Source organism: Oncorhynchus kisutch, linkage group LG6 (genome assembly GCF_002021735.2).
Source record: "Oncorhynchus kisutch isolate 150728-3 linkage group LG6, Okis_V2, whole genome shotgun sequence".
Taxonomy (NCBI): domain Eukaryota; kingdom Metazoa; phylum Chordata; class Actinopteri; order Salmoniformes; family Salmonidae; genus Oncorhynchus; species Oncorhynchus kisutch.
In genome coordinates this window covers 13,944,780-13,960,857 of record NC_034179.2, presented here as the reverse complement: position 1 = coordinate 13,960,857, position 16,078 = coordinate 13,944,780, and the positions used below count along the sequence as shown (strand labels likewise).

The 16,078-nt window shown below is 44.0% G+C and overlaps 1 protein-coding gene across 17 annotated transcripts in view; it reads right to left on the bottom strand.

The window, feature by feature from the left end:
• Nucleotides 1-1,803: 1,803 nt before the first annotated feature.
• The window catches only part of LOC109892349 (spermatid perinuclear RNA-binding protein), a 193,992-nt gene continuing 179,717 nt past the window's right edge, over nucleotides 1,804-16,078 (bottom strand). For 6 of the 17 annotated variants that reach the window (XM_031826219.1, XM_031826225.1, XM_031826218.1 and 3 more), the window contains 4 exons: nucleotides 15,275-15,421; nucleotides 14,542-14,680; nucleotides 14,327-14,383; nucleotides 1,804-3,193 (listed from right to left, as the gene is read on the bottom strand). In XM_031826219.1, coding sequence (XP_031682079.1) covers nucleotides 3,099-3,193; nucleotides 14,327-14,383; nucleotides 14,542-14,680; nucleotides 15,275-15,421 — 438 coding nt within the window. In that variant the 3' untranslated portion in view covers nucleotides 1,804-3,098. Of the gene's footprint in view, nucleotides 3,194-7,254; nucleotides 7,710-14,326; nucleotides 14,384-14,541; nucleotides 14,681-15,274; nucleotides 15,422-16,078 lie in introns of those variants that run through there. The other 11 variants (XM_031826231.1, XM_031826236.1, XM_031826230.1 and 8 more) reach the window with 3 other exon arrangements.

Here is a 16,078-nt window from a genome sequence, read left to right as displayed (position 1 = left end):
TGATTCTATAGTTTGTAATTCATATTGATATAGGACGAATGTAGTGATTTATCCTGTTATACAGTAGGATGTCCACTTATTCAAGACCAGGTAATATGGCCTTGAGGCTGAGTTGATAATCTTGCTGGGCACTGTAGTTCACCATCATCACCACCATACACTAACTTAACCCCACACAAACTCATATCAACTACAGTTTACTATGGTTTCACCTGATCAGTTAGATATAACATATCAATGTAGTGTAGTATACTACACAACCGGTCCAACGTTTAAGAACACCTACCCATTCAAGGGTTTTTCTTTATTTGTACTATTTTCTACATTGTAGAATACTAGTGAAGACATCAACACTATGAAATAACATGTAGTAAACAAAAAAGTTTTAAACAAATCAAAATATATTTTATATTTGAGATTCTTCAACTTCCACCCTTTGCCTTGATGACAGCTTGGCATTCTCTCAACCAGCTTCATGAGGTAGTTATCTGGAATGCATTTCAATTAACAGGTGTGCCTTGTTAAAAATTCATTTGCGTTTGAGCCAATCAGTTGTGTTGTGATAAGGGGGGGGGTATACAGAAGAGTCCATATTATGGCAGGTACAGCTCAAATAAGCAAAGAGAAACAACAGTGCATCATTACTTTAAGACATGAAGGTCAGTCAATACAGAACATTTCAAAAACGTTTAAAGTTTCTTCAAGTGCAGTCGCAAAAACCAAGTGCTATGATGAAACTGTCTGTCATGAGGACCGCCACAGGAAAGGAAGAGCCAGAGTTACCTCTGCTGCAGAGGATAAGTTCATTAGAGTTACCAGCCTCAGAAATTGCAGCCCAAATAAATGCTTCACAGAGTTCAAGTAACAGACACATCTCAACATGAACTGTTCAGAGGAGACTGTGTGAATCAGGCCTTCATGGTCAAATTGCTGCAAAGAAACCACTACTAAAGACACCAATAAGAAGAAGAGACTTGCTTGAGCCAAGAAACACAAGGAATGGATATTAGACTGGTGGAAAATTGTTCTTTGGTCTAGAGTCCAAATTGGAGATTTTTGGTTCCAACCGCCGTGTCTTTGTGAGATGCGGTAAGGGTGAACAGATGATCTCCACATGTGTATTTCCCACCATGAAGCATGGAAGAGGAGGTGTTATGGTGTGGGGGTGCTTTGGTGGTGACACTGTCTGAGATTTTATTTAGAATTCAGGGCACATTTAACCAGCATGGCTCCCACAGCATTCTGCAGTGATATGCCATCCCATATCATTTGTTTTTCAACAGGACAATGACCCAACACAGCTCCAGGCTGTGTAAAGGATATTTGACCAAGAAGGAGAGTGATGGAGTGCTGCATCAGATGACCTGGCCTCCACAATCACCCGATCTCAACAAAATTGAGATGGTTTGGGATGAGTCAGACTGCAGAGTGAAGGAAAGGCAGCCAGCAAGTGCTCAGCATATGTGAGAACTCCTTCAAGACTGTTGGAAAAGCTTTCCAGGTGAAGCTGGTTGAGAGAATTCCAAGAGTGTGCAAAGCTGTCATCAAGGCAAAGGGTGGCTATTTGAATATTTTTTTAGTTGTTTAACAGTTTTTTGGTTACTACATGATTCCATATGTGTTATTCCATAGTTTTGATGTCTTCACTATTATTCTACAATGTAGAAAATAGTACAAATAAAGAAAAACCCTTGAATGAGAAGGTGTGTCTAAACTTTTGACTGGTACTGTATATAGTATATAAATATATCAACTAGAGAGGGTCATGTAAAGCTGGGGGTTATGAAATGACTGGGTCCTGACTGTCTTTATACAGTAGAGATTTAATGTACATAATGTCAGAGTATACATTATAATTAGATGTAGCCATTAATCAATGTGTGGTTGGACTGTTTCATAGTGACAAGGCTGGTTGGTCTGCGACTGAGTTGACAGTAATAAGCCTTGTGTGTTGGTTTGTCTGAGTAGCATCCTTTACTTAAAGTAACTGGGCCACCCATCACCTTTACAAGCAGACAAACTGTGAACTGTGCTTTTGGTCCCACGTTCATGCTGTAGGCATGAGAGAGACAGAGGAACGTGGTTGGTCCTGTCTAGGAGGGGGTTTCTGTGTTCAGTTACCCTAGCTGCCCAACACACCCAGCTTATTAACAGGACAAAGCGTACGGTGCAGTACAGGATACCCTGTGAGCAGAGAGACAGTGGCGCTGTGAGAAATGTTCCACTGAGAAAAGTGTGCTTTCTGACAGGAAGTAAACAGGAGGTTGTGTGTTTGTAGTGTCACACAGGAAGTGCGTGTGTATGTGCCGTGTGGTAGAGAGGGCGGTCGGTTTACAAGGTTGAGTGAGCGAGCGCCTCTCGTCTGACCAGGCCGTGCTAGCGAAAGGCTCAGACGAGAAGACATCGAGGTGAAAGGAAGGAAAAATCACTAAGCTATTCTATAAGCACAGGTGAATTAAGAAACAGGTTTATATTGCATGTCCAGTACTAGAGTAAAGTCCATTTCTCAGTGTGCATCAACCTGGAAGAAGAACGTCTCTATATTGTGATTACATATCACTTTCTAAAATAATTTATACCAACAATAAGTATATCATATATTTACATATGCACATCATAAATGATATCAACACATGTAATACACATTTATAGAAACTTATACCAGACATATAAATGCATATATTCCATGGTATAGGCACACATACACTCAGTGAATATACAATTGAAGTGATATATTGCAACGCTGTGCTTGTGTAAGACTCAATGGAACATTCACATCATCTCAAGTAAGCTTGAAGCCAAAACAGTTCAGGTGTCGTATTGCTATATAAGAAAAAGACCCAAAGATCAAGGTCCTCAGCTTTTAGTTTTGACGCAGCTGAGATTTTAAAAAAGTCCAATCAAATATTGCTTTTTTTAGGTTTGTTTCTATTGATTTGGGTCGTGGGGAGACAGAACAGAGTGAGAGGAGTTCAGTTTGACCACTCGCTGGCTCTGTAAATGATGGTGGGAGACAGACAGACAGCCTGCTGGGTCAAAGGGCAAGCCTGGAGCAGCACTGTTGTCAGATAGTTTAGAAGCAACACAACCTGATGGTTCTAGAAGTCAGAGAAGAGATCTTGAGGACCCAACTGAATAATAAATGGTGCGATGGTCCGAGCCTGGTAAAAGGGATTGTCAATGAAAAGACCACCTACAGTGAGGAGAAGAGCAGAGACAGATCGTGTAATTACTGTGGTGGCCCTGTAGGAGGCAGCATATCTTACTCTCGACATAGGTTGTTATCTCTGCTCTGTCTGGCTGTACTGTACGTGGGGTTTTCATTGCACCGGGGCGGGGTCAGGTTAAAAAAGACATCAACAACTTAAGTTGCAACGGTTACCACTTTCTGACAAAATCAATCCAACTAAAATTAAAACGGAAAACTATTGGACATTTAAAAACAAACAAACTCATTCATTTAAAATATTAAAGCAGAGAGATGTGATAAGACATGTAGCTGCTTTAACGGGATTTCTTTAAGACAATGTGATTAGTACATAACTCTGACAAATCAAATCCAATATTGTGATTTTGGAGAGAGTATAGTAGGATGGCTGCCATCACGACAAGAGAGGGAGAGCCCATAGGAGAGAGGGAGGAAGATAGGGAGAGAGAGATGGAGAGCCCATGGGAGAGGGAGAGAGGGAGGAAGATAGGGAGAGAGAGATGGAGAGCCCATGGGAGAGGAAGAGAGGGAGGAAGATAGGGAGAGAGAGATGGAGAGCCCATGGGAGAGGGAGAGAGGGAGGAAGATAGGGAGAGAGAGATGGAGAGCCCATGGGAGAGGGAGAGAGGGAGGAAGATAGGGAGAGAGAGATGGAGAGCCCATGGGAGAGGGAGAGAGGGAGGAAGATAGGGAGAGAGAGATGGAGAGCCCATGGGAGAGGGAGAGGGAGGCGGATAGGGAGAGATATGGAGAGCCCATGGGAGAGAGGGAGGAAGATAGGGAGAGAGAGATGGAGAGCCCATGGAAGAGGGAGAGGGAGAGAGAGATGGAGAGCCCATGGAAGAGGGAGAGAGGGAGGAAGATAGGGAGAGAGATATGGAGAGCCCATGGGAGAGGGAGAGAGGGAGGAAGATCGGGAGAGAGAGATGGAGAGCCCATGGGAGAGGGAGAGAGGGAGGAAGATAGGGAGAGAGAGATGGAGAGCCCATGGGAGAGGGAGAGGGAAGCGGATAGGGAGAGAGAGATGGAGAGCCCGTGGGAGTTGAAGCGAGAGGGGGAGCCCATGGAAGAGAGAGGGAGAGGAAGAGAGGGGAAGCCCATGGGAGAGAGGGAGAGAGGAGGAGATGGAGAGGCCATGGGAGAGGGCGGGAGCCCATGGGAAAGGGAGAGAGGAGGAGAGAGAGACAATGGGAAAGGGAGAGAGGGGAAGCCCATGGGAAAGGAAGAGAGGAAGAGAGAGAGAAGGAGAGAGCCCATGGGAAAGGGAGAGCCCATGGGAGAGGGAGCCAATGAGAGAGGAGAGAGAGGAAATGAGGAAGAGAGAGAGAGAAAGAGAGATGGGGAGCCCATGGGAGATGAAGCGAGAGGGAGCCCATGGTGGGGGTTGGGATCAGACAGAATGGGCTTCCCCTGGCTGTCACTGAGCTTGGTTTCAACCAACCATTGGAGAGGACACTGGGACCTCTGGTCTATGGCTGTGCCTCATAGTGATAACAATGGAGATGGCAGTCCTAAATGGACCATAACCCAAGGGGCTTTTCTCTCAATGGTGATGGGGTCCACATCCTCTCAGCCACGGGCCAGCACAGACACACAACCTTCTCAGATTGACCCAAATATCCTCATATTAGATATATTTTAGGAGTCAATATAAGATCACTTTAAGGGTTTAACAGAAAATCTATATTTGGGTAAAAATATAGATGGATGCTGAATGAATTCCAAGTTGGACTTCACTGTGTTGTATACAGAACAGTATGTATGTTGTTGTGTAGTGAGCCATCGGGCCAGGTAGGGAGCAGCGTTGTGACTGAACTGGCTAAACTCCGGTAGCTGGCCCCCGGGGAGAGGACTGACTGGACAGCTGAGTCACACTGATGCACTCACCAATAAAACAAATGAAAAAAGTAAAACAACCACAGAGATGAAGCAGGGCCCGGTTTCCCAAAACCATCTGAAGGCGAAGTTCAACATCAGAACCTTCGTAGGAGCATTGTTAAATCTCAGAGCCGTTTCCCAAAACCATCTGAAGGCGAAGTTCAACATCAGAACCTTCGTAGGAGCATTGTTAAATCTCAGAGCCGTTTCCCAAAACCATGGTTATTAATGTTGCACTTAAAAACACTTGTACTCTAACGCCTGCCTCAGCTAAGTGCGTAGTTATATATACGTTTTTGCCCTCCCGCGTCACTTTATATACAGAAGATCGCCTCTAAACATAGAATCACATGGTTTATCCGTCTCTCTGTGACTTAAGTCGACTACAAATACAATGTTGCCAATGTCTTTGCAATTGATACAAAAAGTGACGTATAAGAAGATGGTTCAAATGAAAAACTAGATGACTGCATTAAATTGTAAACAGTAAACTATAGACCGGTTTTAATCATATTGAAATACATTTCATGTTCAATCAGCTGAGTTCTATTTCACTACTTGTAGGCTATTGTCTGTAATTAGTCTCAATATATTCCATGATGTGTAGCGTAACATGTGCACAATGATTTGCCAAATCTGTGATTTAGTGCATTTAATTGGTTAAGCATTAGAATAAGCCGGCTATATATTTGCAGCCGTAGGCGGTAAAATCTCTCTAGGAGCTGATCCGTTGTCAGTATTGTGAAATAACTTTAATGTTTAGGAGAGGTTTTCATGGAGAAAGCTGATCCGAGAGCAGCGCTCCCTTTCTTTCAATCCTATCAGTATCGGCATGCTCCAACGATGCACCTAGCGACTGTTCTCTCTGCTTGGTGTTTAGGGAAATGTTACATCTTCGTCCGTTGTAGGAAAGATGCATCGTTAAAAACTCATAAGCCTAAATTATATCGCTATCGGGAAACCGGGCCCAGGACAAATTACATAGCAGTCTCCATTGGTTGGATAGGGTCCCTTGTTGCTGCTTTCCATTCTCCAGTGTGTAGCTGTGGTTCCATATTTCCATGTTTTCCAGTGCTGTGCTGTGCTGTAGGTGTATTCGATAGGACTCAGGGGAACCAGCCAACTAAGCAGCCATATCAGATTGCTGTGTGAACTGTGAATGGTGTTCACGGAATGGGTTCGGGAACCCAATGTGCAATGAGAGAGTGGCGAGTGGGTTGTGAGGGGTATGAGGGTTATGAGGGGTCAGACTCAGGGTTATGAGGGTTATCGAGGGGTCAGACTCAGGGTTTACGAGGGGTCAGACTCAGGGTTTACGAGGGGTCAGACTCAGGGTTTACGAGGGGTCAGACTCAGGGTTTACGAGGGGTCAGACTCAGGGTTTACGAGGGGTCAGACTCAGGGTTTACGAGGGGTCAGACTCAGGGTTTACGAGGGGTCAGACTCAGGGTTTACGAGGGGTCAGACTCAGGGTTTACGAGGGGTCAGACTCAGGGTTTACGAGGGGTCAGACTCAGGGTTTACGAGGGGTCAGACTCAGGCTTATGAGGGGTCAGACTCAGGGTTGTGAGGGTTATGAGGGGTCAAACTCAGGGTTATGAGGGGTCAGACTCAGGGTACTGAGGGTTATGAGGGGTCAGACTCAGGATTATGACAGGACAGAACAGGACCGGTGATGATTTCATCAAGATATCCATGACCAGGGTTAATTCCATTTCATTCAGTCAATTCAGGATTTAAACTGAAATTCTAATCGGAATTCTCCCTGAATAAACTGAATTGAAATGTAATTAAATGATAGCAGTGGGTCTGAGCTTCGATCTATTAGAATATCCATTTTCAAATACAATTTATTTTGTGGTCAATTTACAGTGTACAAATTATTTGAATTATGTTGACCTCTGGTACTGAATCACTACACTGCTAAAAACTCTGCTCCCATGCCACCACCATATTCACCTACACTCTACCTCCTATTCATAACAGCAGCATTTCCTGTTTCTTGTCAAGTCCATGCAACTTCCTATGTAACTTCCTGTTCCAACCAGGAAATAGCTTCAAATAGCTTCTCTAGCCAAATAGAGAGTGCTACAATAGTGTAGCCCATAAGGCTGTATATACTATTACTGTCCCTTGTTTCGGTTAGACAACAGGCAGTGCTCAGATTGTTGTAGGATATATAAAAGGTTTTATTTGTCCACAATAGTTCCATTATAATTCCTATGCATCCTTCACACAGCTCAGGTTTACAGAGAATGTGTTCTGTGCCAAATTGCAAGGCCTAAATCTTTCCTACTTAAGAACAGAAACAACAAATAACAAAAAAGTATGATATAATTTAGATTCAAAAGAATGAGGTAACAATTCACGGTACAAATCCTTCAAGGTTTATTTTTTATTATTTTTTAAATCTTTATCATCAAAATACACTTCTTTTACAAATCATATTCTGCCCAAGTCCTTTTGTTCACTTCTCCCTCCATATGTAGGACAAATAAAAAGACTCAGATTCCCTTCTAGTGGGGTGTTTTGGGGTCCCTGTTCTAAAAGAAGGAGTAGTGGGGGACGGGGTAGGCGGGCATTTTCATAACAGGCAACAGAAGCATTCTGTTGGGGGAGAAACCTTGAGGGGAGACATGAAAACAGAGAATACTCCACATGAGTCCACGGCAGGCAGGGCAAAAGAAAAACAAACGCTTCTGTTCTGATCTACTAGCTACTATACCCAGAGTCTAGGCCACAGAACTAGAATCAATAGAATACCAGGTTATCCATTTTTTAAATGCTATTGTCAAAGCAGCATTGCTCTATTCATTTAATTTCTATGGTCTAGGCCCTAGACAGACCCTGTGTGCAGAGCTATACAGTAGAACACAGAGAGAGGGGCAATGTGTGAGAGGAGGAGGAAGGAAGACCAACATGTCAATGGTGGTGAACAATGCAGGGCTGTGGTTGGTTGGCTGGTTTCTTTGTGTCTTTGTTTATAGGTACTGTAATATGGAAAGGATATTATTGTGTACTTGAGTGTGTGTTCTTGAGTGTGTGTTTCTCACAGTCTTGAACCCATATAGAAATCCCAAAGCAGCAACATGAGGCTGAGCGCCACACACCAGTGAGATTAGATAGATAGATAGATTAGATAGATAGATTATAGTGGGGACGATTAACCAGCATGCAACAGCATCTCAGAAGCACTGACGGGGACTGGGGGGGTAGTGGACAGGATATGTTATCTGATCTCACAGCAGCCAATACCAGGACTTCCTTAATAATGCCATGACTGACACGACTGAGCGGGTACTAAAGGAACACTCGTAATATAGCAGGCAGAGACCAGGCTGGGTCGGATCGAGCCACAAGGGTTAAGGGATAAATTGGGTATTTTAGACATTACAGTTATATGGTCCTGGCCCATAGACAATCATACGTATTCACCCACTTGGATTTCTTCACTTTTTATTGTGTTACAAAGTTGGATTAAAATGGATGTAATTATAAATTTTTGGTCAACGATCTACACAAAATACTCTGTAATGTCAAAGTGGAAGAAAAATTCTACAATTTGTAAAGATGAATGAAAAAGGAAAAATGTATATCTTGATTAGATAAGTATTCACCCCCCTGAGTCAATACATGTTAGAAACACCTTTGACAGTGATTACAGCTGTGAGTCTTATTAGGCAAGTCTCTAAAGCCTTGTTCACATTGGCAGTTTGATGTGACTCAAGTCCAATTTTATTTGCATATCGAATCTGCTATTTTTCCTGCAGCCTGAACAGCCAAAAAGCACATGGAATCAGATATTTCAAGCCACATTTCAAACCACCTTCGTAGGTGGTTTGAAGTCCGATACAAATTTGATTCCTGGCCATGTGACTTGTGTCTAAACTGTGAAATCGGATATACTTACCCTCAAGTGGTTTTAGACTGTTACTTGGCATAACTTGTTGCTTGCTAGCTACTCTGTTGACAGTTTGACAAGAACACGTGCTTGTTTTTTTTGTTGTTTTTTTACAAACAAATGAGTGAATGTGCTAGAAAGCTAAATAGGTACCTAGCTAATAGCTAAATAGCTACCTCACTAATAGCTAAATAGCTACCTAGCTAATAGCTACCTAGCTAATAGCTAAATAGCTACCTAGCAAATAGCTAAATAGATACCTAGCTAATAGCTACCTAGCTAATAGCTAAATAGCTACCTAGCAAATAGCTACCTAGCAAATAGCTACCTAGCTAATAGCTACCTAGCTAATAGCTAAATAGCTACCTAGCTAATAGCTAAATAGCTAATTAGTTTAATGTATTAAGGCCTGCAGTGTGAACAAGGGCTTAAGAGCTTTGCACACCTGGATTGTGCAATATTTTCCCATTATTCATTTCAAGATGTCAAGGTGTTGGGGATCATGGCTAGACAGCAACTTTCAAGTCTTACCATCAATCTTCAAGCAGGCTTAAATCAAAACTGTAACTTGGCCACTCAGGAACATTCACGGTCTTCTTGGTAAACAACTCCAGTGTATATTTGGCCTTGTGTTTTAGGTTATTGTCCTGCTGAAAGGTGAATTCATCCTCCAGTTACTGGTGCAAAGCAGAATTGAACAAGGTTTTCCTCTAGGATTTTGCCTGTGCTTAGCTCCATTGCGTTTGTTTTTATCCTGGAAAAATGACCCAGTCTTTGCCGATGTCAAGCATACCAATACCATGATGCAGCCAACACCATGTTTGAAAATAAGGAGACAGTTACTCAGTGATGTGTTGTGTTGCATTTGCCCCAAACATAAGGCTTTGCATTAAGGCCAAACGTGTTTTCCTTTGTCATGTTTTTTAAAGGTATTACTTTAGTGCCTTGTTGCATACATGATGCAGCGCAGTTCAGGACGACTGCATCTTCCACGTGTCTAGGTGGTTCATACATCATCCACAGCTTCATTATTAACTTGACCATGTGCTTAAAGAGATATTCAATGTCTGATTTGTTATTGTTACCCATCTACCAATCAGTGCCCTTCTCTATGAGGCTTTCAAAAAAAGCTCCCTGATATTTGAATCTGTGTTTGAAATGAAATACTGGCCTGAGGGACCTTAGATGTTGTATGTATGGGGGACAGAGGAAGGGGAAGTCATTCAAAAATCATGTCAAACCTTATTATTTCAAAAAGAGAAACTTGCGTGCTCAGATCAAATTCTTGTAGTAGTAACTGGGTTCAAAAGACATATACTCAAAGAAAAGGGAAAAACCTGCACTCACTGAAATATTCTTTTAATATACTTTTAATGTATATTTTTTGCACCAGCAGTCTTAACAAATGGACACATTTCGGCGTCCGTCCTTCGTCAGCATTTGGAAAACAAACACATTTCAGTACAGCATCTTTCTTTATTTACAATGATTTAATGGATGTAAATAATAACAGTATGGCAATGTGTTGTCATCTATAAATGTGGGTGGATGACTATTGTTCTCCAAACGCTGACCAAAGCTGCAGTCCGTTTGTTCTTACAAAATACATGAAATCTTAAAGAATATTTCAGTGAGTGCAGGTCTGTCCTTTCTTCAAGTAAACCACTAATATTGGTGGGTCCATGTGACTGTTATGTGATTCACCCCCTGAAAAAAGGGGATGAATACTTTTGCAACAACAATATTTTAGTTATGATTTTTTTAAATTCATTTGTAAAAAAATATATATATATGTAGAATTTTCTTTTCACTTTGACATGGTGGAGTATTTGGTGTAGATCAATGACAAAACAATCACAATTAAATCTGCTTCAATCCCACTTTGTAACGCAACACAATGTGGAAAGATCCAACGAGGTGAATGTTTATGATACCCACTGTATAACTGTATAATACCAAACGTACAGCACTCCACTTCAGTGTAAATAAAGGAGTGTGGAGCCTGGAGTCCAGTCCCATGCAAGGTTAAGGCCCATATTCAGAAAGTATATCAGAGCAGGAGTGCTGGGCTCTATACGGACAGGTCCCACCTGTTCATATAATCTTATTCAAAGGCAAAACTGATCCTATATCAGCACTCCTACACTGAGACTCTTTGTGAATACAAACCCATGGTTCTCTGGCGGTTCCTTTTAGAATATGTTGTGTCCACCCTGTAACCAGCCCGGTCCAGTCTCCCATCCTGAACATAAGACTCATTCAAAGCCCCCAGAACAAGAAACAGGCAGCTCTCTCTGTGAAAGAGGGGAGGGGCCTCCCAATGCCACGCAACAACACACAAGGACCAGTTTGTTCTAAGATTAGGGTTTGTGTGATCGAGAGAGAGGGAGAGGTGGAGGGAGAGAGGGAGAGAGGGAGAGAGAGAGGGAGAGAGGGAGAGAGGGAGAGAGAGAGGGAGAGAGAGAGGGAGAGAGAGAGAGAGAGAGAGAGAGGGAGGGAGGGAGGGAGGGAGGGAGGGAGGGAGGGAGGGAGGGAGGGAGGGAGAGACGGAGGGGAAAAGAGAGAGAGGGAGAGAGGTAGGGAGAGAGGTAGGGAGAGAGGGAGAGAGGGAGGGAGGGAGGGAGGGAGGGAGGGAGGGAGGGAGGGAGGGAGGGAGGGAGGGAGGGAGGGAGGGAGGGAGGGAGGGAGGGAGGGAGGGAGGGAGGGAGGGAGGGAGGGAGGGAGGGAGGGAGGGAGGGAGTATATCTTTTTTTACATGATCATATGTTTTTGAGTGTATAAATCTGTAAGACAAAGTGGGTGTGAGTGATTGAGCATCGTGAGTGTTGCCGTCCTCAAACCGCTAAGTGCTATATTGAATTATGCTGAGAGTGAAAGGGGAGGGGAGTGGAGTGGGGGGAGTGGAGGAGAGCAGAGCACATTGAATCTGATCTAGTTTTGTAGCGATGAAAGAGACTATGGGAGATATTCAAACCCTCCAGAGATCTTAGACAAGCTACTGGCTGCCTGGCAGAGACTGAGCAGGCCACAGCTGACTGACCGACCAGCCAGAGGACCAGCCAGTCTAGCCAGAGGACCAGCCAGTCTAGCCAGAGGACCAGCCAGTCTAGCCAGAGGACCAGCCAGTCTAGCCAGAGGACCAGCCAGTCTAGCCAGAGGACCAGCCAGTCTAGCCAGAGGACCATCCAGTCTAGCCAGAGGACCATCCAGTCTAGCCAGAGGACCATCCAGTCTAGCCAGAGGACCAGCCAGTCTAGCCAGAGGACCAGCCAGTCTAACCAGAGGACCAGCCAGTCTAACCAGAGGACCAGCCAGTCTAACCAGAGGACCAGTCAGTCTAACCAGAGGACCAGCCAGTCTAACCAGAGGACCAGCCAGTCTAGCCAGAGGACCAGCCAGTCTAACCAGAGGACCAGCCAGTCTAATCTAGAAGTGGGAAACCTACACTATGTGGACAGTAGGGCTGATCCCATTTAGTTGACTGGGTGATTGTTTGGTCGATAGGCTGTTGGTCGACCAATATTTTTTTAGTCGAGCAGTAGCAAATATATATAAAATGTATGGCACACGAGACACCTGTCTGATTCACGCATGCCTCAGTAGACTAATCTATTGCGTAGGCCGCGGGATGGCACACCAGTACCACCAGTATTCCTCTATCTTATTTGTAAGTGCTCTGGTTGAGTGAGAGCACACGTGCACCTGATTATCCATAGAAGTGGGTCTAGGCTACCTGGCCAGCGTGCAAATGTAGGGGATCTGATAGTATTTCTGATTGTCTTAACTCACCACCTCCACAGCTTCTCAAAGTTATTTTTTCTTCACCTCAAACAGCAAGTAAACAAAGTGTGATTTTCCATCCATTGAGAAGGACAATAGTTCCTCAGCGTAGTCTATTGGGAAAAAAAACTCTCTTTTGACCACTCGGTGTGAAAGGGGGAAAAAATGTCCTGCTCTTATCTGGTGGAAAATAGGCCTAATTGATGGCAGATGCTCGTTGGCGCGCGCCAGCAGTGTGGGTGCAATAACTGAACAACATGGATTTCTAAATGTATTTTGTGAAGCTCGCGCACGCAACGTGTCCGGTCTGGTCAGCATGTAAGGGGATGCATTTTCACCATTATTTTTGATGGTAGGTCTACATTATGATCAAATAGCCACCGTAGCCTACTTGGCCACTGTTAAAACTGCAACTTAAAGTGGGTACAACCTCAGTGTTCACAGTAAAACTGTAACTTAAAGTGGGTACAACCTCAGTGTTCACAGTAAAACTGTAACTTAAAGTGGGTACAACCTCAGTGTTCACAGTAAAACTGTAACTTAAAGTGGGTGTGGCCTCAGTGTTCACAGTAAAACTGTAACTAAAAGCGGGTACAACCTCAGTGTTCACAGTAAAACTGTAACTTAAAGTGGGTGTGGCCTCAGTGTTCACAGTAAAACTGTAACTAAAAGCGGGTACAACCTCAGTGTTCACAGTAAACACGCGCTGGAAGTTTGCACCCAGCAGACCTGAAATTTGCTCAGTGCCACAAATAATTTGGAGGGAACATTTGCGACGATACTCTCGGTCGACATAAACACTTTTTGTTGTTGTCGGGGACAGCCCTATTGTAGAGTGAATTAAACAGTCCGCTGTTGATGTATCCCTTGTTTAGAAGGATTTAGTAGAGCTTTGAGATACAATTGGTTGGAAGAGATTGTGTGTGTGTGTGTGTGTGTGTGTGTGTGTGTGTGTACTGTACTGCATTACAGTAGAGCTAGCTTTGGTTAGAAGGTAGTCTACAGAGGTAGTGTTAGTGGGTATAACCCATATAGACGGTCTTTGTGTGTGTTGGTGGCATCGGTCTCTGCCTGGGCTGGGCAGCTTTGAATGGGCTATCTGGCTGTCTGGCTGTGGATAGAGAGCCTGGGGGGTTTACACAGAGGAGAGAGATGTCCAGAGAGTCAGGCTGGGCAGCTTTGAATGGGCTATCTGGCTGTGGATAGAGAGCCTGGGGGGTTACACTGAGGAGAGAGATGTCCAGAGAGTCAGGGTGGACAGACTGACGGACAGACAGACAGACGGACAAGCAGAAGGGCAGAACAAGCAGCAGTCTGGACACTCAGGCGGGTGAAGAAGCGCAGCAAGGCTTGCTCCAACCACAGTAAGAACCAAAAGGTTATGATCAGTTCCATTTTTTTATTTAGCTCTTAAATTCGCCCGATTCTTCAGTTTCAATTTCGACCTCTATACGTAACTCAGACTCAATGGGAATATGCAGTGTTGTTTTCCAGTAGGGCCTCCAACAGGTGTAGGAAGGAAAAGAATAGTGAGGTAGATGTTAACCCTATAGACTTACCATAGGCTGGGGCGGCTGCAGCACTGTATCCATATGGGGTCCCGAAGCCTGTCACACATGTTAAAGACATGTAGACTATTAGTATCGCTGGTTGACTGGACATAATGATAACACACACACACGCACACACACACACACAGCGTTATGGCAGGGAACTGGACAGGTCAGACAGAGACAAAACACACACAAAAGATGACCCACATATTTCCATGTACCTGGTATCTGTGTGTATCCTGGTGCAGTGGCTGTGGTAATGAAGGCTCCACTGGTCAGGGCTGCCGCTCTACCTCTCCCTCTGGCCACCTGGGCTGCTACTGCTGAGGCTGCCACTGCTGCAGCTAGGGAACATTTTGTCTACAGGGACACAGAAACAGTACTGTAAACAAGCAGCATTGATGACTGATCAGACTACCCTGTAAACAGGCTGTATTGATGACTGATCAGACTACCCTGTAAACAGGCTGTATTGATGACTGATCAGACTACCCTGTAAATAGGCTGTATTGATTACTGATCAGGACGGTAACTCTCCAGGAACAGGGTTGGAGTGAAACCCTACAGAACGGTAACTCTCCAGGAACAGGGTTGGAGTGAAACCCTACAGAACGGTAACTCTCCAGGAACAGGGTTGGAGTGAAACCCTACAGAACGGTAACTCTCCAGGAACAGGGTTGGAGTGAAACCCTACAGAACGGTAACTCTCCAGGAACAGGGTTGGAGTGAAACCCTACAGAACGGTAACTCTCCAGGAACAGGGTTGGAGTGAAACCCTACAGAACGGTAGCTCTCCAGGAACAGGGTTGGAGTGAAACCCTACAGGACGGTAGCTCTCCAGGAACAGGGCTGGAAAGCCCTGCTCTAAAAAATGTATATTGCTAACTGACCACTCAGACTCCTGTAAACAGAAAGTGTTGATAGCTGATCAGAGAGACAGTACTGCTAACGTACAGAGTGTTGAGGGATGATCTTCTTCTTCTTGATAGCGGTGGCGTTGGGACCAGAGAACAGTTTCTCCAGAGCAGCCAACGCAGCGGATGCCTTCGCTACCTTCTTATTAGGCCCCGCCCCCCGGAACTTCTGACCATCCACCTCCACCTGGAGACAGACACACACACACACACACACACACACACACACACACACACACACACTCAAGTAAGCATGCGTTGGGTAAAGAAGAGCTGATCAGATGTGTCTGTTGAGTTTGAATCGATAAGGATTTAATTTTATTTACTCATCTAATATGTATATAATGTATACTGTATACTTCACTATCTATTCTTCACTATCTATTGCATCTTAGCCACTCTGTCACTGCCCATCCATATATTTTATACTTACATATTCTCATCCCATTACTTTACTAGACTGTGTCTATTAGGTTTGGTTGTGTAATTGTTAAATATTACCTGTTAGGTACTGCTGCACGGTCAGATCTAGAAGCACATAGAGATATCCTGTATGTCTGGTGGTATAGAGATATCCTGTATATCTGGTGGTATAGTATAGAGATATCCTGTATGTCTGCTGGTATAGAGATATCCTGTATGTCTGGTGGTATAGTATAGAGATATCCTGTATGTCTAGTGGTATAGTATAGAGATATCCTGTATGTCTGGTGGTATAGTATAGAGATATCCTGTATGTCTGGTGGTATAGTATAGAGATATCCTGTATATCTGGAGGTATAGTATAGAGATATCCTGTATGTCTGGTGGTATAGTATAGAGATATCCTGTATGTCTAGTGGTA